General features: G+C 33.0%; 2 protein-coding genes and 1 long non-coding RNA gene across 6 annotated transcripts; 2 read left to right on the forward strand and 1 right to left on the reverse strand.

Annotated features, from left to right (window-relative positions):
• The first annotated feature begins 150 nt into the window (after positions 1–150).
• On the forward strand, positions 151–8533 carry LOC132904676 (transmembrane channel-like protein). The gene is given in 18 exon segments (XM_060955365.1): positions 151–553; positions 2604–2769; positions 3089–3260; positions 3488–3725; positions 3790–3978; positions 4285–4520; positions 4585–4776; positions 5042–5290; positions 5389–5462; positions 5552–5710; positions 5896–6603; positions 6700–6788; positions 6867–7162; positions 7236–7415; positions 7531–7651; positions 7861–8011; positions 8083–8233; positions 8368–8533. Coding segments are annotated over 18 exon segments (3654 nt in total). The 5' UTR covers positions 151–436.
• Positions 7799–26779, reverse strand: LOC132916621 (uncharacterized). Of its 4 annotated transcripts, none has more exons than XM_060976769.1 (9): positions 25960–26779; positions 22594–22771; positions 20017–20357; positions 19382–19542; positions 18434–18614; positions 17671–17871; positions 10523–10689; positions 10336–10431; positions 7799–10075 (listed from the first exon to the last, which is right to left on the reverse strand). In XM_060976769.1, the coding sequence occupies exons 4-9, from the start codon at positions 19505–19507 to the stop codon at positions 9668–9670; spliced, it is 1179 nt and encodes a 392-aa protein (XP_060832752.1). In that variant the 5' UTR covers positions 19508–19542; positions 20017–20357; positions 22594–22771; positions 25960–26779; the 3' UTR covers positions 7799–9667. The 4 variants fall into 4 exon arrangements, with proteins under 4 accessions (XP_060832752.1, XP_060832749.1, XP_060832750.1 ...); XM_060976766.1 differs by having other exon boundaries at positions 19382–19613; positions 25960–26778; XM_060976767.1 differs by lacking the exon at positions 22594–22771 and having other exon boundaries at positions 19382–19613; positions 25960–26778.
• LOC132916630 (uncharacterized) lies at positions 24214–25536 on the forward strand. Its single transcript, XR_009660147.1, has 3 exons — positions 24214–24581; positions 25027–25201; positions 25279–25536. It is a non-coding gene; the product is annotated as an uncharacterized LOC132916630 (long non-coding RNA).
• Positions 26780–27333: the final 554 nt, after the last annotated feature.

Raw genomic sequence — 27333 nt, forward strand, 5'->3', positions numbered from 1 at the left:
TGTGTAGTTCACTATTCTGACAGTGCTTGTACTTTCCTGCCTTTATGGTAATCAGTATACTAGCAGACCTTAAAAAGACCAGAACAATTTAACTCTTGAAAGATATACATACTTGTATTTTGTCTTATATAAACCTTCATAAAAAATTTTTTAAACATATTTATAAAATTTATAAGTAAAACTTTTTAACTTGATGTGTTACTTAGCTTAAAGTTTTTCAATAATAAAAATAACGAGAAATATCTTCAGAAAAAGCATTTAAAGTTTTAGTGAAGTAACGATTAAATTTTAATAAACTGAAATTTATTGAAAATTTTGCGGTTGTAATGATTGGTTTCCAATAAGAACAAACCGCGAAAGATCACCGTTTCTTTTTTTATTTGGCAATTTGACCAGTTTAATATAGTGAAATAATTCTTTAGTTGTGAATATAGATATGGAGGAAAGTACGAAACAGGAATCCACGGAGAAAATTTCTGGAATTTTAAGATCGAATACTGCGTCTCGATCTCGAATACAATCGATGCAATTGTCGATGCAGCCTTCTCTGCAGGTAAGGTTCAAACATATGTTTTCTGAAATAAATAAAAGAGTCTGTACTACAATGAAGAATTAATTAAATACATTCCTTTCATCTCGAAGAACAAAAAAGCAATTAAAAGATTGAAAAAACAGAAAGCAAGAATTTTTATTTGTGTTACGCCCGTTTAATCAACAAATGTGTTTGTCGACGGTAAAGAGTGACATTGCGTGAGTATCAAAGCTGTCATTGGGTTCGATAAATTTTCAGATAGTTTAGTGACTAATAAGATGTATACCTCTACCAATTAGCAAATTAGTTTTGCAAAGTGAAGTTCTTGCACACGTATTTCCACAATTAATGCTAGTCCCTATAACTGCGTCTTTTGTACTAGTTTTGAGAAAAGACTACGGTAATCATCTTCAATGGAATACTGCTAAACTCAACACAATTTCTTAAATAATAAAATAAAACAATAAAATAATATATATTTAATCACAATACATAGAGTAAAGTTTCAATGAGTAATACAATTATATGCAATATTAAAAATGAAATATTAACATAGGTATGTGTGATATATAATGAGAAAGCGTAAAAGTTTAAATTTTCAAGATCGGAAATATGTCATATTTAGATTCAAATTTCAGTTGGTATAGATTAAAACGATACATACATATAATTCAATTCTAAGACTTGTTTAAATTACCTGCTTCTCTAGACAGATGACTCATTTTTACGAAGGTGTGTCATAAACATAACTGATAACGATAACGTGGCGTTTCGTGGCTCTTCACAAATTTCATTTCGGGGATCCCAAGAGTAAATAGTAGACGAAAAGGGAGAGAGTGATTTTTGGGAGTCTACAGATCTCGCGTGCTACGCAACGCGAGATTAGGAAAGAAGAATGATTATCTATGAAGCGCAGGGTGGGGTCACGTGAAGAATGCGAGTTATACGTGATCACGATGAGTATCTAGGGTGCGGCACGTCGCATGTGACCTCGTGCCACTGAACATTTACATTGACATCTTGTTAAGCTCTTGCCATCGATGATTGATCCATGCAAGAGATCCATATTCCTGAAAATAAAAATTATAAACATTTAGAATCCAATACTTGATTATTTTATAAATAAAGTAAATTCTATATTTTTCTTACTTTTACAAAGGAGATAAAGAAGAAAAAAGATAGAAGGACATTATGAGCTTAAAAATTAATAAGAATTATAATAATAATATAGATTTTAGAAAAATCATTTTTATAATAATAGTGTAAGACTATGAGAATTTTAATAGCATAATGATAAGAGAATCTTGTTTATAAATTTGTTATTGATAATGTTATATAAGAAATAAGTCATCTCCTTTGTCTTAAAGCTATTTAAACCTATTAAAGTTAACTCTTAAAACTATTTGTTTTCTGAAGGTAAATTGGAACATCATTAGAAAACACGTTTGTCCTATAACCATCACGATATATACTTAACAAACTGTCTGATCGTTAAACGAAGTATCTACTTGCTCCTAATATACGACCTTTCGTGATTTCGAGGATTTGCGTCGTGGACGGAAACACGATGTCCCCGATATCGAGTAGAGCAGGCATTACAGGCAACTTATAGATTTTAACAGAGGGATGGTTTCACCAGGGAATGACCAGGTTCTTTCCTATTGACACGATGCCAGTTCCTTCCTATCCATCGACCTCACTTCATCTCTAATCATCGTCTTATTAACTTGCAATCTTCCAGTTTTATTAACATCCAAGTTGGTGTCTTTTATCATCGACAAATTTCCTCTTTCTTCATTTAAAGCTTCCTCTGCGATATAACAATAAAAGTGTTAGTTTCTTTTCTAATTAATAGCTTTAGAAGATACGTTCAATGAAACAGTTTTCTAAAGTGGAGTTTATAACAGGGACGTGGAATTTAATAAGAATTATACACTTAAAATTCAGTTCGACGTTATTATTCGATAATCAATCGCTTGTGCCTATTGTGTGCACAGTACGTGGCGTGAGAATGGGTGATTTACGGGTGAAATTCATGCAACTAGTTTCCCGGTTTTGCCTTCTGCTGTAGGTGGGAGCTACTTCTCTGCAATCATCGGTTGAACGATCAGTTACCTTTGTCGTCACCGAAGACGAGGGTAATCAGAGGGAAAGTTGCTCAAATCAAGCGAGGAAAGAAGAGAGAAACACCATTGACGTGAAAAACTGCATCGATATGCAGAGAGTCTCTATAACTGGTCTGTATTTGTAAATTAAACAAATCATTTACTAATATAATTCATACCATTCTGAATGATGTTTTTAATGATTCATATCAATCCATTATAGAAAACAATTTATCAGAGAAATAAATCGCTATTTTTGTTAAAATATTCTACTTACTTATATAAAAATTAATTGTTATATGAAGGTAGATGGATCAGTAAGGAGTTTTTAAGAGTTCTGAAAAAATTTAAGAATTTTTGTAAAGTCGTACATATTTATAATACATAATATAATAAATATATAGGGAATTTAATTTATAGATATAAAATGTGAATATTTAATGAATTTTAGAGGAAGAGGCCAACGAGGATGAATATTCTGCTTCAGCATGTGAGATCATGCAACGACGGAGTTCTAGTCGGCGACAAAGCAGACGGAGACGTCGTCCATCCTCTCCTTTCAACGCCGAGGCTGAAGCCATGCTACGTCGAAGATCTTCCGTTTACACTATAAGTTCTGGAGAGTTAGTATATTACTTTCAATAGTTACGTCTATCGATTATAAGAATTATCCCTGTAAAAATTAAAAAGCGATTATTAAAAACTAGATAATTTAAAGAAAAGAAATAGAAAGTATGGAAATAATCAATACATTGAAATACTAAAAATATTTAAAATAAACATATAACGAATGTTAATTAATGATTAATATGGAAAGAAATAAAGATAGTATTCGTATAAACCTGTACAGAACGGTGATCTCCATTGAAGAAAGCGGAAGTCAAGAACAGATATTTGAAAAGTTGAAAATGCACAAAGAAGTGTTGAGTGGAGTGAAGCAACAAGCTTGGCCACTTTGTCGGAAAATTAAATTAGTACGACAAGCAAAATCCTACGTTAGAAGACACGAGGGAGTTCTTCAGGAAAGACTGGCTCACACTCGTAGCACGAAAGACGTTATTGCTCGGATTTCCCTGTTTATTACCAAGGTAATAATTTAAAAAAGCTGTTGGTACATATAGATCTTTTCTATTGTCAGCGTTTAATTTGTAGAAATGGCAATACTGTCGGAGAGAGATGGTTAATCTTCAAACATGGTTGGTGCCATGGGAACTTCGTATAAAGGAAATCGAATCACATTTTGGTTCAGCAGTGGCTTCATATTTTACCTTTCTTCGCTGGTTGTTTTGGATTAATCTTGTCATGACAGTTATTCTTACTGCTTTTGTGGCCATTCCTGAGGTATGGTAATATATAATATATATAATATATATAATATATAATAGTTACTATTAACTAAATAATTATTATTGGAGATTATTCGAGATCATTTGAAAAATATGTGATACAATTTGTATGACATTCCATTATAATTTAAAGGAGAGTATTATTAAAATTCCATCATTTTTAAATCACTCAAGTTTCAACTTTTTATCAATCGACTTTTTATTGCACTTGAAAATTTGGATTTGAGAAATTGAAGGAAGTTAAAATCCTATTACGAAGAAAAGTAGTCGCTCAAATTTCGTCAGATATTCTTCGCGACAGATGCTCACAGCAGACCAGGCAGCAGCAGGGGAGCGGAAGATAATGCTCAATGAGGAGAAGATAAAATCAAAGCACTTATTAACTCTGTGGGAATTCGAGGGGATCTTAAGGTACTCACCGTTCTTTTATGGCTGGTACACGAATCAAGATTCTGGAAGCGGTTACAGATTACCTCTAGCTTATTTCGTCACCAATTTGGTCATTTATATCTACAGTTTCGTCGCCATATTACGCAAGTACGGTTATCTACGAATCAAATTTTTAATTCTCTACAAAAAATTATATTGACGGTTTTCTTAGAATGGCAAAAAATTCACGATTGAGCAAACTCACGGAGAAAGACGACGAGTGCGTGTTTTCTTGGAAGTTATTCACTGGATGGGACTTCATGATTGGAAATACTGAAACTGCGCACAATAGGACGGCGAGCATCGTTCTTGGATTTAAAGAAGCTTTGTTGGAGGAAGCTGAAAAAGAAAAAGATGAAAGGAAGTAAGATTACTCGAAGAAATATCTACTGCTTTATTTTACAATATCTTCTTTTTTATAAAATCAGTTATTCTTCCATTATACATATCTTTTTCTATATTATTTTCATTTTTATAAAACTTATTATAGTTTATTTGCAATATTTGGATTATACGATATTAATGCAAATAATTTATTTACTTACATTTATTCTCACTTCTATTAAATTAGTGGATCCCTGTAATTGTATTATTTTGCCTCATAAATTTAATGCTTTGGAAAATTTTAGTTGGAGGATTATATCAATGAGGATCTTCGTAAACACATCTGTGATTGCATTATTCGGATTGTCAGCGTATGCCGTGGTAAAGATGGTCGTACGAAGTTCTGAGCAACTCGAACAGACCAATTGGTGGCGTCAAAACGAAATTACGGTCGTACTGTCTCTGATCACGTACGTGTTCCCGTCGATCTTTGAGATATTGGGACTACTGGAGAGCTATCATCCTAGGAAACAGCTGCGTTTGCAGCTTGCACGGTGAGTATTATAAACAATTTTTTTCTGATTCATCCATTAGGAATCTTAGTTTCAAATTTTATAATTATTAATTTGATGATTGAATTGACTTTTCGCAGAATAATGGTTCTCAATTTATTGAATTTTTATTCACTAATATTCGCATTGTTTGAGAAGATCAATTCAATGGCAAGTGAACTGTATCTATATAATGATATGTTTATTGAATTATGAGGTTCAAGAAGATATCTAGTTTGTTGATGTTACAGAAGCAAGATTTAGAATATGTTCAGGAAAGAATTAAGAACTGCAAGTACGTATCTATTGAATGTGATGATAGTATGAAGAAATCACAACAGGTCGTGACATTAGCATCCTTAAGTTTAATCTTGGCAAACAATATCACTGCAATGCAGTATAGAAGTGAACTTCCCGAAACAAGTATGTCTTTATCATCATTAATATTTTACATAATTTTTTATTCTAGACAAAGGAGCTCGACTGCAGCTACATTAATGGACAGAATTTTCTAGTCTCTATATTTCTTCTTTTGTCTTCTTCTGTCTTAATTCGTTTAGTTGTCACATAAATATACATTAACAATTTCTTTATATTGAATAATTTAGCACTGCCACCGTTTTCATTCTTACCCGCGAGCCTGTATCTGAACCCGATACTCGATGAAAAATCCCTGGAAGAAATATACAATGTCGGAGATTATCCTTCTCTGGATTACACATATGATAATTACGACGATATTACATCAAACGAACTGAACAAATCTGCATCCATTTCCACCGAAAATATAACCGAAGAGACAAATTTTACAACGCAGATGTTTGAACAAAATGATACATTTGAAGCAACCACCATTTTCACTATCTTCGAAAATCTCACAGAAATTTCTTTTACAAATTTCACTGAAGAAACTGATAGTTCTTCTATGACTAGTATTTTCTTCAACGAATCTACAGCTTATAGCGAAACAATTGAAGAAAGAGATTATAATATAAGTACAAGTGCAAATACTATTTCTAGTATCATTACTGAAGATTACAATGAAACTTTTCCCACGAAGACAAAAGAATTTATCACATTATCATCCATGTCATCACAAATAAATGATACATCTGAGTATTCTGTAATTACAAACACTGAATATTCGATGAACACGATTACATTTAATAGAGAATCTAGTACAGAAAGTACTGATAAAATTTCCACTATCGATCGTTCCTCGACAACGTTACATGAAGGTGTAATACCTCTCTCAGAAAAGGACTACGTCACAAAATGTTTTGAAAAGATTTGCACAACAACTACACAGAATACAAGTATAAACAAAGTATAATTTGTATACTATACTTTTAAAAATATTATCGTTTAACCTTTAACTTATATCTTTTATACTTGAATATTTCTTCTACTAGCTTCTTCACCGAATCAGAAAAAGCTTCGTCGTTTGTGCTGGGAAACGATGTTTGGTCAAGAACTTGCTAAGCTGACCGTCATGGACTTGGTGAATTTAATTTTTAATATTCTTCAATGTTTATTTTTTACTTTAAATATTTTTTAATACTTTTTTTATTTATCACAGATACTCAGCATTGTGTCCACGCTTAGTATAGATTTCTTCCGTGCAGTTTTTGTACGATACATGAATAATTGTTGGTGTTGGGATCTAGAAAAGCAATTTCCTCAGTATGGTGATTTCAAGATTGCTGAAAATATACTTCATTTGGTAAATAATCAAGGAATTATTTGGATGGGGATGTTCTTCAGCCCAGGATTAACAGCCCTGAATCTTCTAAAACTTGGAATTCTTATGTATTTAAGATCCTGGGCTGTTCTTACCTGTAATGTGCCGCATGAAGTAGTTTTTCGGGCCTCTAGGTATTTAAAAAATTGTTCTCTTTATTTTTAGCATCTATTAATTTCATTTATTCTAAAGTATTAATTTTTGCAGGTCCAATAACTTTTACTATGCTCTGTTGTTAACTATGTTATGTTTATATATTCTACCTGTTGGCTACGCCATAGTTTGGGTTAAACCATCCTGGGATTGTGGTCCATTCTCTGGTTACGAGAAAATTTACCAATTAGCAACTAAACAGCTCAGTGACTCTCTCCCTGATCCAATTAACAGGTATCGTAGTATATTTTATTTAAAAAAAGATATAAATTTGAAAAAGGAACTAAGAAATAATATCTCATATTTACCTACATTTATTTACTATTTTTTTGTTTTATAACATTTTCAGGTGCCTTGATTACATTGCTTCACCTGGCATAATAATTCCACTAATTGTTCTTATGGTACTCATTATTTATTACATGGTCTCATTAACTAACTCTTTAAGAGAAGCTAATAATGATTTAAAGGTACTTATCAAATTATAATTCCCAAATGGAAAAATTAAAATTATTTGCCAGATAGAAATATTTTTATTATGAACTTATCAAATTAAAATTTTAAATGATCTGCCTTAGTTCGATTAAAAAAGTATACATCTGTTTTTTTATTGTCGGTGCATCTATTCATTTAGTTATTGTAAAAGTTTGATAATTTATTAATTATTGACTTTGCTCAGATACAACTGCGTCATGAACGTACTGAGGAACGACGGAAATTATTTAAAATAGTGAAAAAAAGAGAAGAACTGTCTGACTCGTCCTTTCTGAAATGGAAAAGAATGTTACCAGCTTTATCTAAGAGATCAGCAAAAACAAGAACTGTAAAAGGTAAACGGCGAGATTTGATAATTAATGAAGTAATTATTATTGAACTGTTAATGAAGTTATAGATAAATCAGAAGTTGCAGGAATGGTCTTCGATGAAAGGAAACATTCAGCTTCAGAAGTAATAGAGTTAACAGATATGGAACAGGATGCGATATCACACGATCAGACGCAACATACAATTTCTGAAAGCAGTTACAATGAAAAAGGAACAATTAATACCAGGTAATATTGAACTTAAAGTTACAAGAAAAACCATTAAATTTTGATTATTTCTTTATAAAATTGTTTAATTAAATTGTTTAGATGTCCAATATCTACTTAATAAATATCGATAATAAATATATTGTTAGTCATTAAAATGTTACAAGCAGATTGATGAAGGTTTTCCACGATTCTTGGGAATCACAATCCAGTGACTGTGCCGTAATACCAGAGATTCGCATAAACAAGGTTGAGGGGAAGACAGAGTGTCATTCTTGATCAGCTTCTAGAAAAGATCACAATGTACATAAAACTAAATAAAAGACTAAAAAGCAAGAAATTAAGATACAAACATGTCAATTTTATCCAGCCAAATGTTTTGATACTGAACTGATTTATTCGTCCGTTTCTATTAAAATTTGATAAATTGATTTTCTACCAATATGCATACGTTATGATATAATTTACAAATGCAGTTTTAAGATTCATTCCTTAAAGACAGGAATAACGATGAGGTATAAAATCGATGATATGCAAGTATAGAAATTAAAAAGCGTTTCACTCATAAACACGGTACACGTACGAACGATCGAACACGCACACACTAAAACGCGCGATACATTCACTTGCTTTCTTTACTATAATACACCTAAAATACTGACGTTCCACACGGAAATTAATCGTGAAAATTACTTTGCAGTAATCAAGTTCTGACTCGATTTCCTTCTGAATACGTTTCTACCATGGAAAAGAGCTTGTTTCCTTTTAATTAACCTTATAATAATGATATGAAACTACTCAAATATGTTATTCTTTAGTAAAAGAGAATTTGTTTTAGTTCAGATATTATAACCTATGGAGTTTTTCTACATTATCGATGAATTATCAAAAGTTGCATTACATAACTTGACATATTAACAACAAATTACGTTCATCCTTTATAAAAACATACCAATTACTACCTACTTAGCAATGTACTCCTTAGTTATGATGTAATAAATATTAAGAACACATTAAGAAGATTTTTAAATAATTAGTAAATTTAATTACGCGATCATTATCCTAGTCTTCTTGACTTTTACCTATTAAATACCACTTTAATCAATTATAAATATCCCTAAGTTTATACATACTGTATTACAAACTTTCGCTCAAGAACCACTTGTAGATCTATTTTATTATCCAAGACTAGCTCACACGTATTTCAACGTGTTACTTTTGGTATGTATCCTCAACATAAACAGAAGTATTTCGTTATTAGTCCGTTGTCGTTCCTTCCAACGAGTGTTTTTAAGTAAAATCACCGTTATTGTCGTTTGTGTAACAGCCACTATTAAATTTCCAGGAGTAACCGTCATTGTTAATTTCGAAACACCTTCAGAATACTCCATCATCCATCGTTAATGACGAATAACGAAGATACGATGTTTCTTCGTCAGTATCATGTGAAGACTGTCATCGTTCGCTCAGATTTGGATTGTATATTGGCCTGCTGCTGAGGAAGTTGTTCCCACTGATCGTAGTGGTTCTCACTTGCATGTATTTTGGCCTTTTGTGTCTGGTACTCCAATGTAGGTAGGTATACCAGCCCGATACTAGGGCTCCAAGGGCGTTGCAAGTGGAGGAAAAGATGAGAAGAATGATCAAAATATTCTCCACTTCGGGACAATTCAAATCCATGTATCTAACTGCCGATTCGTTGAAGTTCGACGCATTCCCCCGAGGCTTGCACACGCAGGTAGCGTTTAATACCCGCGCTGGGTTGCATTCCAGGCCCATTAAACGCACCAGGTGTATCGCAGAGAATACACACGCGATGGAACAGGTCACTGTTGCTAGAGTGGCCAGTAGCACGCTGATTACCTGTTCAATAAAAAGAAAAAATATTAGTGAAAATACGTAAATAATAAAGCAATAAACTACGTTTAATAAAATATGTGATTCAAACTTCGATACTAACAAAAAAATAAAAAAATAGATATTTTATTTGAACAATGTCAGATTACTTTAAGATTAAATAAATGTTGTTAATTAGTCTTTAGACATTTAAAAAATTCCATAGAGTACAAAGTACTTCGTTTGAAAATAATATATTCATGTGTTCTAAAATGTTGAACAATCACCTTGATTAAAGTGAGACACAATCCAGGACTCATGACGGGGTACTCCTTCTTGAAACAGCACAGCAAGCAAATACCGAAGCTACCCGAAAGTAACAACTGCAAATGAAGAAAGGAAAGAACTAATGGTGTTTCAGAAAACGATATTTTCCAAGAAGACAGTCAAAGACTGCTGTGCTTGAATACTCACCGGCATTCCACTCCAATAGGGATTATCTGCCACAGGTAGATGAGGTGCCCAAAGTAATAACCATAATGACAACGAAGTTATTGCGACACCGAGAATCGTTTGCAACGCTGCTAAACACCGTCCTAACCGCCAATGATAAACCAACGGCGGTAGGAATTTTTGAGGTCCTGAAAAAGAAGAAATATTTATAACATTTCGTTCTATTGCTAAATATTTTTATTTTTATTATATTGTTCATTATCACGATGATCAGTCCTTCCATCACACATTTTTTCAAATTGATTAAAGTACATAGTAAACGAATATGTACATGGATTGAATTAGTTAAGAAGATAAAATGAAGTTAAGGATTAACAACGAAAAATAAAACCTTATCAACAGGTGAGACCTTTAATCTATATGCCAACGTCTCACTTAACGAGCAGTTAAAAGATGGGATCGCTAATACCATTCGATCACTTATCCAATTACATAACATACTTCTATCCATCCTATCCGCTTCATATACGAACAAAAAAATGATTTCATTCTATCTATTATGCAATGACCGATACGTTCATACATAATCCGATGAAAATATTAATAACAAAATGATGGTACTGATGTGATGACTAGCCTGCGGATATTCATACAAATTCATATTCTTATGAAAATAACTAGAAGAATATATGCAAGACTCAGATAGAGATTTGCTTCTTGCATATTTTATACATTTTTGCGTATTACGCACATTTTTATATTTTTGCACCCTTTTTCCATAGATCAACGATTTTCAATATTCTTCGCCTCATTGCACGCCTAATTACTGAAATTCAATGTCACACCAAAACAAAAGAATATATTATACATATTTGGTTCAAAATAGGGCATTCACATCAGACGGTTATTGTTATCTCGAATATTGTCATTTTTTTAGTTGATAATCTAAGGGGAAAAAATAAGCGAAAATGTGAACCTTGACTATATAGTTAGGTATTGCATATCTAAAAAATTCCCATGACACATCGGTTGAAAATTGCTACTATAAATATATAAAAACCTGCAGTCGTGTGATGACACTGATGTTTACCAATGAGAAGCGCAAGACTTGGACTTCAATATGAGCCATAACCTATATACATATGAGCGAAAGGAAGATTTCTTTCAAGCTAGTCATGCCGCTTTTTACGCAGGGGCACGTACGGTGCTATCTCCTGGTATTTTTCTCGCAGCTCACGACACACATTTTCCCATAGCAATCGACGGTCGATACGACGTGACAGATTCTGAGAAACGAATGTAGGGCCGAAAGAAAGGAGAGTTTCCGAACGAAACGACCTCGCTGTCCCTCCTTACAAGGTATCTCAACCGAACGATCGAACGTGTACCGTCCTTGCCGATGCGATGTCAAACTTCGCCGTCAGGAAACTCGCCCACCAGAATTCTTTGTGCACCGTTTGCAACGGTAATTCAAAGGTAGAGAATAGAAAAAGAAAAAAGAAAAGTAACGCGTTAACGCACTCGCCCACCGTCATGCTGACTTGTGCTAATGTTGATGGCGATAGGTCGTGATTCCATTAGCGGTCTTGCGAAATCGGTGACAGGTACGATCAAAGAAATCTGGAATTAACGATATTTCATTTATAACGTAGGTACTAAGATTATCTTACGTCATGGCAGATACAATAAAATATGCTTTTCCTATTGAGTGGAAAAAATTTGTATTGTCGCAATATTGCCATTCAATTGATACCATAAAGACATTTTTATCGGTAGGCTATAGATGTTTATGCATTTATGAGAAATTTAAAAAAGGTACAGAAGAGTAGGAAGCATATAATTAAAGGTGTATAGAATAAAACAAATCTCTGCTTAAGTTCATCTACATAAACATTCTCTAGTTAGAAGAATAGATTAAAAGATTTGGTTGTTACTTTTATAAAATTTTTCTGTATCCATTGTTAACGTATTCAATACCCATATTGGTAGAATCGAAGAACTCATAATAGCCTGGAAGGATTTTGGAAAAGCTACAGTTGGAGAAGGGGGGAAATAATCCCCAGAAATAATTCTGTATGGCTGCATACCCAGCTGAGTTTCCCATGTCCGGGAAAGAGAAAACTGCAAGGACAGCTCTTCGCACGAAGAATAGCAAACGCGTCTTAAACCCTCGTTGCCTGACTGATAGTCGATAATGATATACTGCACCCTACAATACCATGAGTAAATCTCATTCACATATGAAACACAGAGATTTTGAAAAGGGGCTGGAAACATCACGTTCGATCACGTAATCTTTGAAGAGTCGCAAAACGTATCTACAAGGGAAAGAATTAGAATTTATTTTGAATAATTTAAAGAAATCTTACAGTATTGTAAACGGTAAGATTTAAAATTATAATGGTTGTACTGTATTACGGGGTAAAACGGGTACAAGCTCAGAAAAGTCGAAGATTGAGCTTCACACTGCATAGAATGCTCTCTATAAAAGAAAATTCTTTCGCTCTTTTCTTGCAGGATATTAGTCGACACCCGAAGAATATTAATGGGTGGCTGAAGATCGATGACCAACGAATAACGCGTATGGCGAGAAAAGGAATATACGAAGTTTACGACGGGGCAAAAAGCGACACCGCATTCTCATTCGTCGTGCTACAATCGATAAGGGGTCTCTTTTGCACGAGGCTTGCATACAGAACGAGTCCTAACTGTAACAGACGTATGTACAGACAAGAATAGAAGAAGAGAAAAATTAATCTCCCTTGGGACTAGTCTCCAATCGGATTTATAGTGGTTCGTATTTGGACACATACTATAGAAAACTTTAATATACAATAACGGACAAGAGAAAGTTTATAAAATAAGGGATATAAAAAGACACCATAATTTTACAAAATGGATTCATATTTAATAAGAATAACCGATAAATATTATATATATATATTATAGAATAGACGATTATTACTAATACGGTAAACAAATTTTAATATGAAATTCATAGTATATCAATTTTTAACTTTCTGCTGTCCATCACTGTGTATGCATATTGTAGATATGTGTTACATTTTCAAATAACGAGTCACGACTACCGTGATTATTATATATATGATCAAATATGCAAATAACCTGAAAATTTATTATATAGAAATTACAAAATTACTTAGTGCGAGTAAGAAACGTGTTTTAATAAAATTTAAGTAAATAAGAAACTTCTTTATGTAATGAATATAATGGAATGTAAGAGAAACGTTTCATGTTTCGTATTCAAAATTTTCCATGACAAAAAAGTGATTTGTGCCGGATGCAAGCACGCTATCGCTTTTTCATTCGCGGAACGATTCACACGGTGTAAGAATGCAAGACTCGAATGCGTGTCGTTTCCATTGTATGCGGATCTTATGTTTGTATTTGTTGCGTGTGTATATATGCTCATTATAAGAGAACAGTATTCTCTTGCAGAATATCGTCTGCAGGGGTCGGACAAAAACTATGTTGGACTTTATATAAAACTTGTAGAATTTCCATTAACATGAAAATATAGCCTTGCATTCTTATACCAATACTAATACTAATTGAATTAAAATAATTATACTTATGATACACTTGAGATTTTATAGTGAGACATCTATATGAAAATGAATGTACTAGAATGTGCAGCAATAATACAGTATATAGGTAAGTATAACTGGCTGAAATATTCGAACCATCATCTTCGAAATGACTTTGACAAGCCAAGAATTACAATATACAACGCAAGTGGGAAAACGTATTGGGTGGTACGTTTCCATTATCCGGTGACCTCGATACATGAATAATGACTCGAGTGTTCAACTTGCGTAAGAAGAAACACGGTAATTGTGTAACTACATTGTAGAGAACTACCATCGCCCACGATACTTCCGATCTCTTGAAAATCCTTAATCAACTCAGATATCACTGTACATTACGCGATTGTGTACGTTCATCTCATAGTCACGACAGATTCAGTAACTTTTTATACGACATGTCACATGTCAGTGATTTTAATATTGAAAATCACAGATATATATCATATTTAAATATTTAGGTCTACTCACATTGAGTGACATTAATTTCCAAACATATATTCCTTTGCAGAATAACAAGTATTCTGTAAGACAGGTAAGGTTTAATTATAATTAGGTTGAAATAAATTTAACAAAAATAGAGAATAGATATATGCTTCGCATTGATAATGTAACAATGTAATAATAACCAATAGACGAGTATTACTATATAAAATTGCAGTTGGTAAAAGAATACTTCAGCTGCATAGTGCATTATCACTAAAAACATGCAGCGATGTAGGTTAACATTTAGATACGCGTGTTTTGATATCTGACCTTCCAGTCAAGCTTCGTGATTCATTTGGCGTTTTGTCGTTACAACACACTCATAATGAATATCATAAACTTAATATCATTCGTTATTAAACTATAATTTTAGAAATCAATACTTTTTTAGAAGTAGAAAGAATTCTACTATTCTAAATTTCTTTTTGCTGAAATTTTTATCGATCTCTTTTTTTTTTAGTACTCTCTGCCTATTGCATCTGAAAATAGAATTCAACGAATGGGGATGAACCAAACCCAAGTTTTACCACATGGGAGAAAACCAAACCGAGTAATGCTCACATTTCATCCGTTTAAACCCTCACAAGACACACGTGCTATTTACGTAACACTTCAAAGAGGAAAAAACGCTCCTTTCCAGAAGCGTGTAAATCTAATTAAGCAAATCAACACACCGAAAACAAGTCAAAATATCTTATGTGTCAATATTTATTTCCTCAAAATGTGCATAAAAATATTGAACTTCGGTTTTCATCATCTTACATGAAGGATCAAAATATTGTATCGATTGTTTGTGCATTTTGTTCCAATGCAAAACAAGAAATTCCTCGCTAAACTGACATAACATTGCAATATTATTCCTTTTGAAAGTATCATATTACTTAAGTTATATAAACCTATAACTCGGGAATTGGCTAATAGAAATTGTGCAAGAATCACGATATTTGGGAAATTTTTTGTGAAATATTTCGAATTCGATTACACATATGTACACGAATAGACCATGAATCAGCTGTTGAAAAATTTAGTATAGAAACAAATAAAACGCAAAACGGAAGAAGCGATTAGAGTTACACCCAAAGTTCGTACACGCTAACCCGTGAACGAATGCACTTCAAAAAAGATCACATGATATATTTCCGGCTTGCTACTTCCGCTATTCACAGAGAAGCATGTGTAACCACTTTAAAGCGGCCACGGCAACCAGCGGACCAAAAAGTCTTAACCTCTTCGTTTCACCTGTTTTCAATGAAGCAATTTTAACAAAATTTTGACATCATCATTTTTTGTTATACAAAATGAAAACAACTATTTTAAAAAAAACATAAAGTTTATGCAATAAGAAATATTAAATTGGACAACATAATTATAAAAATTGAAACATGTTTGTTACGAAAGAAAAAGAAGAACCTGTCGAGGCTTCTCTATACCTTGAGGGTTTAACCATAATTTTTTTGACTATCTTGGTAGCAATCTCGATATCACTGTTTTATTGTGACTGCGTCGTCACAAATGCAGGATGAAATTGCGATAGTCACGCAACTAGCATCTTCATCATTGGAAATGCTCTCAAGAGAGATTAACTTGTTCTGGACCAATTTGCGTTATGATGATTACCTGGCTGTATACGTGTAACGATTGACGTCCAATCTTTTCTTTAACAGAAGTGATAATTTAACAAGTTACGTCTTAAGAGAAACAACTTTTGAGATAGGTATAACATTATACAGAACCCGACGAGAAAGGATCGATGAAGAAAACTAAATGCAATAAGATACAACGAGTTTAAACGTAATCAAACTTCGAAGAACTTAAATTTCGAAAGATTCTACAAACTTAAATTTAAAATTCTAGAGTATTAGATTTCATAAAAAGGAAACCTGAAGGGAACGCGTCGCTCATGATATAAATTATTAATTGTTTGTAGCAATATTGTGCTTTCCGCCTTCCTTCGAAAGAATGTTTATTGCATCGTGAAAGGCCGCTCAGTGACATTCGAGCCTCGTTCGCATGTATCATACCTGTTCTGATCTCTGATTTCGTTAATCAACAGGCGTTACGTCTGTGTTATTCAACATAAAAGCAAAAATAGTAAAGTCATCTTATTATTAAATATTTAGTCACAAAAACATTTATCTGTCAAGAATTTTCGTAAAAGACATATATATATATATGTACAATTTCAAAGTATCTAATCTCTTCCTAATACCTTCAATAATAATTTGTAGAGATCCGATATGAGATATCCTGCGAGTTAATAGACATGGGCTTAAATACATCCAAGGTTTTTCAACTTTTTGTGCAATTAGTCAGCAGAGAAAGTACAACGACCTGCTAGGATATCTAATAGTGTGAATCATACGGTGTATGATAAACCAGTAAGATTCAGTGTAAATTCTTAAAGTAAACAAATGGATTAAAGAGGAACTCTATTGCACGTGTTTCACTGCACATACCTGAAGTTTTATTAGGTTTATAAACTTTTGTACTCTATTTCAGAATGTATCATATTTTTATACACATAAAAAATTGAATTTTTTTTATTATGATGACGATAAAGCAGGAATCGATTAAGTTGAATTTTACATTTCTTAGCATGTTTAATTTTTGTATTTGATTTTAAATAGCAGAAAATAATAATAGCAAAAACAAGCAACATCCTATGAGCAACAGAAGAATATATTCTGTTCAAAGCATTCAACCATGGAAATTACACTGCGGCTGATCGCAGTTTTAAAAATGTCTCTTGATTAAACAATAATATCTTAACCTCCAATTAATGATAAATTAAACGCCTTGTCTTTTAAATAATTTAAATGAATAATCTAAATTTAACAAAAGGTACACTGTTACTTAGTAAATATTTTACAAAACTAACAAAATAAAATAATTCTTTTATTATTTGAATTATCTTAATTCTATATCTTTTTTAGAAAGTCAGTCCTTAGAGAGGATTATATTTTTATCTATGTTGGTGAGAGATAAGTAGACAAATTTTATGGAAATATAAAAAAACAGCGGAAGAAATTAACAAGTAGAGATTTATAAATTAAATAAAGAAAGTGGTTGTGTACTTACGATGACCGCTGCGATGCAATACGATCATCCTGCTGTGCCTGAGGGAATTTCTTGTGGGCGTGTGCCGACCTGCAATTTGAGCGGCTGCCAGGTTAACGGGAACCGTGGTTGACAAACAATTGGCCATTGAAGGGGCGCGACCCAACTCTTTTTCCTTTTCCAACCGATAGATTTTCCCAATGTTCCCTGTCGATACTGCACCTGCCACGGTAAATTACGACCATTATATGAGAAAAACAAAATTATAATTTATTACATTTCTTCCAATTTAATTAGATTATAATTAATTTAAATTTTTAAAAATTGATTCTTTTTCAATTTTTTATTAGAATCATATATATTATCAAGATGGTATGACTAGAAAGCGCGCAAGATTTTCTGCCCAGCTTTGTTTTACCACGACGTTGTCTGATGCACGAATAAAATGAAATTCGAGAAAGTTTACTCGAATACCTAGTGCTAGCAAAGTGTCCGACCGAATTTCACTCGTGACCGTTCTATTTACAGTCGAATAACTTTCCTAGGAAGAGTGGCGGTATATCCAATTCTGTCTAAAGTTAAAAATCCCTCCGGTTATCTTAATTAACACTCAAGAGTGGAGAAGATAACGAAGAATATTAAAACATCATTTAATAGTATGTACTTATTTTATTTTTCTTTTTTTATTGTATATATATTTTATATCTGAATTAATAATGAGTAACCGTTTCCATCGGGGAAATAATTAAGTAGAAAAAAAGAATTGAAAATTCACTAAACTTACCGGTGACCTTGACGTTCTGGATCTTTGACACGTTACCAGCACTGACTGCGCTACTCACTCGATTGTTGTTATTGTTGTTATTGGCCGTGGCCATCGACGAGCTAATACCGTTGTCACGAACCTGATTCAAATTGTCGGCGCTTAGAGCGGAAGTCACGCAAGTTGTCACCATTGGCACGTCCTGAACAGTGAAATAGAAAAATGCAGAGATTATTATGAATTGATTACATTTCAATTAAACGACATAGAGAATCTATATAACAATATGTAGTTTTTATACCAACAACATATAATCAAATACATGGACTTATACTAAAAAAAAAAAAACAATTTAATTTTAACGTCCAATTATACGATCGAATTACAGCTATTCATCTTATATGTTTACTTTAATTTATGTAAAATTGATGTTGTTGATCAAACGTATTCTCACATAAGCATCGTTTACTTTTACTTAAGTATATACGAGTCGATAATTCTCATACATCATGTATTGCGGTTTAGCTCACTTTCATTTTTCGTTTAACCAAATTTGTGGTCAGACTATAGACTGCTCATTGAGACTAAATTAATTGAACGTACTTGATCAGTAACCGATCCACAAACATATATTATCTCATAAGAAGATCAACCACACACCACTCCATACCTTATGTATAAAATAAGATAGTTAATTAGTATTCAATCTGAAAAATTAGTTAAATAACATAAATAAATGTAAGAAGAAAAGTCGATTAATATTTATATGGAGATATTAATATAAAAATTAATTTTTATTTTAGTTGATAGTACTAAATATCGATAGTACTAATTTATTTTAGTACTTAAGTACTAAATATCGTTGTCCGTTATACTGTATATTATTAATCTTGTAATGGATTGTCAACACTGAATGTGTATCAAGATACAAACGTAAGCAGTAACACGTGGTATGGTGCTAGGGCTCACCTTAAAATTATCGTAAAAGCTTACAGGACGACTCCTTGGCGCGTACTGAATCTCCTCGTCGGGCTGCATTATGCTACCACCGTACGTAGTTGGGTCTAAGGGCTGCGCGCGCACTTCCCCAGGCATCCTGCGGTTCTTCCTCTTCTTACTACTTCCGGCGGCTGTGAAGTTACGATAAAGCGTGATAAGATTTTCTTCGTGACCTCGTCAAAGATACCTATGTTTTTTCCAACTCAAATAGAACAATGCAAATTCGTTACTTATTACATAATCAGAATTTTAAATTCAAATAAGCAAATCGAAATTTAAAATCAAAAATTTCAGATTTCAACTTTTACTAAGCGTTTAATTTTTAACGAAATAATTTAAATTGTTTTAAAGTCCGGAGAAGAAGAATTAACTTTTTACACGCTGAATTCCATGGATATAATAATTTATTTATTTATAGATCTACTATTTTCAGTAAATTTCTTCAAATTTCGGTCGAAATTAAATTGTACCATGTTTATAATTGGAAAAACTGAAATCGAGCTATCTGAAATTTATTTTTATTATCTTTTAATAACTAGATTTTTAATTTTAATCATAAAATTTTTTATCAAAGGACGATCTGTTCAATAAGTTAATATTTGTACCTGAACGGTCGTGTCAGCTCATATCAAGGTTTCCCCTTGCGACGGGCAGAGAAATTACACCTCCTTGATCTTCAAACCGCAAATCTTCCACTTCCCGCAAACACACCTGCACCTTACCCGATCATTGTATGAATCACAACGGCTGATTTGCAGACGATGGATCAAAGAGAAATTTCTGTTAATCTCTTTTGATGTATCTAAGTCACGCGTCGAATTCTCTATCTGGGTTTAAACGAAGGAAAACAGTCGAAGAATCATCACGATCAGCGTTCCTCGATTTCTCTGATGTTCTATCCACGTGACCAGTCACGTGCGCCCGCTATCCGTCACCCCGTAAACGTCTGAAAAATAAAGAGAAATCGTCAGTCTGGGAATATACGTATCGTTTTCTGATTCAATCGGTTTGAGTCAATTACTTGAGAAAAGTACTGCGCGTAACGTAGCGTATTTAATTATTAACACAGAGCTGCCGATTTGATGTACACACATAAATACATATATTATATAGAAGAGTAATTACAATGAAACCTGTATGATAAAAATTAATAAATATATGTAATTACGCCTCTGTCTCAAAAACGAAAATATTAATATTATTAAAAACACTTACATGTTTTTAGTAATTACAGAAATAAAAGGTTTAATAACAGTTATTTAGCCTAGTTTGATACTCCTAGTGCTTTTGTCGAACATAATTGAAAGTGCATTAAGCAGGCGAACTTTCAAACTAGGATGAAGGAACATGATTAATTTGATTGGTTGCATATTCTACAATTTGGAATGATTATACAGTAGCGTATCTAGCTATTTATCAGCTTATGACTGACTTTTATGAATATAAAAAGAAAGTGGTAAAAATAATTTATATGAAGTTTTATCTATCTATGTAAACAATTTTTATATATTTTATGTGTTATGATTCGTATACTAAAAAGGTTAACAAAGTCAGGTAATCTTTTCAGACTGATGAATCATTCGAAATTACAATATAATGAAACGTCACACCTCGTTGCACGGGAAATGTTTCCTCAGGAGGAATGAACTGGTCCCTTTACAGACCCTCGAAGCGTACTTAAAAGAAAACGTAACCTTTTCCCGTGGGAACTACGAGCATCGTTCATCGTCGTTGATTCGATTGCCCTGACCTCGTGGGACAAGAAACACAGTCAATTAAATACCCGTTTCGTGGACCACGTGCGTTATAACCTAAATGGTACATAGCGAATACAAAACTTGCTATTGCGAAGCTGTGTTTCGTAATATGCAACAGGTGAGTTTCAAATGAATGTGTCACGAATATAGGAAATTCTACAGAAGCAAGCTATAACGTTATGAGATCCTGTTAGAAAGTATGTATTATCAGCACGAATACTTTCTTCGTTTAATGGTAAGTATGTATGTAACTGAGAAGACTGTAAATATAGAAACATAGAATTTGTGATTCTATTTTATATATGTGCTCTATTAATATTTGTATAAAGATAATTCACATGTAAAGTTTCTTACCAAAGGAATCAGTTTTCTGAATTCAATTTCTAAATTCAATTTTCTTTATAGAATAAAAACACATACTTTCTCTCTAAATGAGTATCTGAGAAGTATCTCTAAATGAGACTCTGAATTATTAATATTCAGAATTTAAATAAAAAGTTAGTCACAAAAATTAAAGTCAAATGTTCCGTAAATGTTTGTGATGGTTAGTTATATCACAGAGGTTCGTTATTAATTATCTAACTGTTACGTCGCGTGAGATGGTCCGCGCGACATCCCTTATGGTCAGGCCGCCTAGGCCTACCCATCGTCACAGTGACCCGTATTAGGCCCAAGGAACCCCCATAAACGGCATTTGTTAACCATTAAGTTACAGTTATATAAACAGCGCCGGTTTATGGAAGGTTCCAAAAATCCGTTAGTTTTATTGCACATCCTTGCTAATTGCGAAGAAAGCAGATGTACCCTGCGAAACTGCTGGGTTTTCCCCAAGAACAAGGACACCCATGAGCCAAATGTGCAGGAGACTTTCTCCTCATTGTGTTTATTAACATTGGCCATAACCAATGGGCATCGCGGATCGTTACCCTCACTATTCTACCGAAAGGTGTGAACAACGAATCCGCGTCCTTAGTTCAGCAAGGGTACACCCACACCGAGCTTTCCTCCTAAATAAGGCGAGATGGGTCACTCACTGTTCTTCTACTACGCAGACAGTCAAGTACACTGTTCTTATACTTCGCGGGTAGTCGCGTTTATTAATTTGAGTCAGGTTCTCGGGCTATAACGCGCTAACACCTAAACCCTCGGGTAAGATCTAAAAATAATTTCTGTAAGTCCCACGTGTTGTTAATGGTGATAAATAAATATATACTAGATAACTGTAGACTACAGTTATTCCAACACAACCACCCCTATTATCGTAACTGAAATCAGGGGATCGCCCTGCTCGCGGTGTCGATTCGTACATCGTAACGGGAATTTACGACTCCCGTTGACGCGTCTCAAAGCGAACGCGTCTCCCCGCGACTGGACGAAAATACACTAACTATAATACAACATTATATTATAATACAATAGTGCTACCTGGAACTTCTATTAGGCGACTGTGAGCGGCGCTTTACTTTCACGATACCAGATCTGAAGTTAATAGATACCGACCGGTGTTGCGCAATATGGTACGCAACGCAATGAAACCGTGGCGCGTTGGGACTGTGTACAATGATGTGACCTACCTATGCTCGGACCGGTGTTCGGGTTACGGCTGGAAATAAGTCATTTCTCCATTAAGCCCCTTTATGCGGCGCTCACAGTCACGTCACCGTGACCAGGAGTTTACTGAACTCTAGAAGATTTGCGAACGCTTAGAAAATTGCATGATTATCGTATTTAAATCTTTGCTTTCAACTCAATTAAATCATTTGCAAATATGTACGACATAGATAGTAGTTCACAAAAGTATTTCAACACTTGTAGAAATCTTTTATGAATATATTACATATATCATAAGGAAAATTTTGCAATTTTATTAGCGTTTTAATGATTATATTGATAAGGTTTGAACAAATCTAAAAATGTACGTCCATACTTAGGAGCTACATACAAGGTATTTATTGCAAATATACATTTCATAGAGATTACGAAAGTATTTAAACAGACAATTATCTATTATATTAATAAACCTCAATATTCAGTGGAACTATCTTTATCGTTTATTATGTGTTTAAGCTGGTTATTTATACTGTATACTAATTCTTTACTGAATGTATATGTTTGCAGCAGGTGCGTGTAACTTCTACATACATTTTCAGATTGTTTCAAATGTTTCATATAATGCATAGAATTTATACATGAAAGCTTAATATAGTGTCCAAATATGTATTTGTATATATAAGTACTGCAATATTTTGTTTCATATGATACTAGACTTGGATACCTCGTAGAATAAATTTCCACTCGATTCGGTTTGTACTGCATTCTAGAAGTTTCTAAAATGGTTAATGATATGTAATTTTCCTGTTTTTTCTTTTTCGTCGTATATCTCAAAGGAAACCAGCGCCGATTAGAAAACCTCGTAACAAAAGAATGCATAATGAGACAAGACTAGACTAAAACGCACTTGCTATCGCTTATTTCCAGTTATTTCCTGCATTTAAGTTAAATATAATAATACCATGCTTTTTTTAGAATACCATGTCATCGTAAAATTCATGAGTTCCTGTCAGTCTTTTTGTAAAAATGACGCGCTCGATCATTCCCGTACTTAATTATAGGGAATGAGATAAACCCATCCCGATCTATTTGTGCGTTACGTGGATGTATGAACGTGTGCCTGCCAAAATGTGGTGTTGCCAACTGTAAGAAGGATAGAAAATTCATAAGATTACGTAATCGCGTTCCAAAGGAAAATAGCTTCATTTTCTACGTAAATTCTTTAATTACCAATCTAGACAATATTTATCATTCTAAAAGCATATTTTTTTAAGAATAATCTTATACTTTATTTAATCTCTAGTATATTATCTATACTTACTATCCAATCTTATATCACTATTCTATCTAAATTATTATTTAACGTATTTCTGTAACAAACATATTTGTATGTTAACAAAAAATACGACCGATTCAGAATATTTAAGAATAATTGAGAAGTCGTGAATTGCGATTATACGTGATGTTACATTAAACAAATGGGACAGCTTATTCCCTGCAATGTAATTATGTATATTAACATGTACAATAGATGGATTCCGTTATACTAAATACTCGCACTGTTTTATCGACTTGACTTACACTATCATAAAAATTACTCAGAATTTCTAAGCAAAATATTCTATTGTTATAAACATTAATGACGTCATGTTGCTAAATACTCTATGTGTTTTATAAATCGATAGAATCATAATGAATGGAATAACAGAACGTATAAAATGGAGACTAAAATAAATTGTACAGCTGTTAATTCAAAGTCCTCATCATGATTAAGATCACATCAAAGTGCAATCCCGCACTTGGATCAGATTTAGCAATTACATTCATGAAAGTGTAATCAACTGTATACATAATTGATACGCGTACGTATATTTCATGATTAGAATAAATTATGATTGTCGTCATCAATGAATTGAATTATATTAAAATGTACATTACTATACAATTAATTGGGCGAAGACAAAGGTAATTATTTGATAAATGAAGAGACGGAAAGAATAATATTGTGTACAGCACATTTTATTGATAGCGAATGTAATTGCAAAGTTTATCTTCTTTTTGTTGATGCCTTAATTAAATTACATATTATAATTAAATAAAAATATACATAAATATGTAATACTTCCTTTTTTGAAAGTACACATACAATAAATATGCTATAGATATTACAATTTTTCAATAATACTATGTATTTTATAATATTCTTTTCTTTATTCTTAAAGTTCTCTTCATTTTTCTCTTAATTATTCATAGACATGAAAAATCAATTCAGATGTTGCTTTTTTTAATAAGATAAAATATTCATAGGTGATTGGTGCCGGATGAAGGAAAAATACATACCGTATAAAAATGCTAATGTCCTAAGATGTTTCTTTTTTAATGCAACAGTATATTCTAAAGTAACTGACACTAGTTGGAGAGAAAAAGTTCAAAGATTCGCAAATAATTCAACGCATTCCAAACACTTGAAGGCGGGAATTCAGTAAGTCCGCGCGAGAAAACGTTCAGCACGTGCGACGATTATTCTAATTAAATTCTCCGGTTACAAACCATTCCCAGGGTTCATGAACGTGCGACTCTTATCGAGGCCTGAAAGTGCGATGTCGCCCTATTTTACACGCCATTGTTCAACGTCTTTCATACAAAATGAACTTTAAAAGAGGCAAAATCACCGGAAGGATCCTGTCTTCGAGCCTTTGTACGCATACAATATACGGTAGAATTAAAAGCATATTTCATATCTTCGCCACAAGTCATCTATTCGTGCGACTCTATATGGACTTTAAAATCTTAGACAGTATCTATATATCTTCTTTTTTAAAACAAAGAATATTTCACAATAATACAAAGCTTATGTTACTCATAAATATGTTTTTTTCTGTCTTCAGTTTTTCAGGAAGATACATGTCTATTTTATGTCTGTCTGAACAGGAGAATGACATCAATCTTTTTTGCTACGAAGTAATTAAATTCCAGTATATTTCGGAATAAAGACCTTCAGTTTTATACGTTTATTATATCGCTGTTATCAGACAAGACAAATGTCTTTTTTCTTGTTTACGATATCCGCGCAGCTGCTGGCTTAATGTACACGCGCGAATACTCGTGCTACTTCGCCTTAATAACGTAACATAAATCATTACATAAATATATACCGGGTTCCGATATATTCGTTGTTACGAAATTAACGAACATCGTCGGAGGAAAGTGAAACGAGAGAGAAACTGCCAGTATAAATACCTAGGATTGTGGCGAACAGTAAATGTCCACTGATTTCCTTCCCATACCACAGCTATCGATCCTTGCAGGATTTACTACTCGGCACGTGTGACTCCTTGACCAGTCAAATTTAGATAAAATGTACAATTGGTATTCACTGAATGTCCGGTTACATAATTTAACACTGATTATTATTTCTCACCATTAATTCAATTTTACATAGGAAAAAATTATTAAGCAATGATAAATATAAATAAAATATAATTAAAAAATAGAAAGAATGGAAATATTCAAATACACTTTCATTTTAGATTAGTCAGATATTTGCATTAAAGTGTTTTGTAGCATTGACCACATAGAAAAGCAAGTTTACCGAGGATGAAAAGGTTTTTTACTTAAAAATTGTCCGAAGCACTTGAATGGAGAACACTTGTTGAATCTAGTCCGATGGTAATTTATTAAAATTCTATTTTTACACAAAAACATCGTTTTTTATGGAACTAACAACGCGTGAGTAGCAGTATGAATAACTTAACAATTTAGATTCCTAGAGAAAAAATTACACAACACAATGTTGTTCCACTGGCGTCGCAGTGACAACTGAAGTCTCCAGTTTCGCGCGTCTCGACGAGGCTCCCGAGACCCCACCAAAGTGTTCACCAAAGTCGAGGCATACCAGGTGTCAGCGTACCTCAAATCGTACGAATCACGATGCAGATGACGATTACTTGACGAGGGACGCTTTCATCAACAAAACATTTCGCATTTCATGCGATTTAAACGGTGCAAATACCGCTTACGAGATTTGCACAACGAATAACAAAAGACTTTATAGATTTGTTTTTTATATAGTAATTGCCTTAAACTAATACGACTACAGCGTATCTTTTAAAGTTGATCTTTCAGATGATGAGAAGAGATTAAATATCTTATATGGAATTTTTAGAAAGATTAGAAGAGAAACTTCTAGATAGAAATGTTATTAAATTAGTAAGAATGTAAGGATCAACGACTTTTTTATTTATATTTTTTAGACAAAATCTTAAAAATCTTTTAAATCTTGTTTTAAAATATTTTGATATAACATAATATATTTTAATTCAATATTATACAAATGTACAGCATAATCTCTATTTATAGTAGATAATGACACACCTTTTTTATTTATATTTAATACTTTATATCTCTCTTTCCTCTACTTATACGTATAAAAGAGCCGGATGTCTTGATTTTGAAACCAGAGGAATGATTTTACTTTTTTTTTTAACTATCTGAGCACCACTGTCCCCTCACTTTCACGTCCTCCACCATGTTTCAGAAGGAGGCTCGATGAAGGAAGTTGTCATAGCGAGAAAAAGGGTGAAAGAAGAAGGGGAATCGGTCATGCCCAACAGT

This window comes from Bombus pascuorum, chromosome 2 (assembly GCF_905332965.1).
Source record: "Bombus pascuorum chromosome 2, iyBomPasc1.1, whole genome shotgun sequence".
Lineage (NCBI taxonomy): Eukaryota > Metazoa > Arthropoda > Insecta > Hymenoptera > Apidae > Bombus > Bombus pascuorum.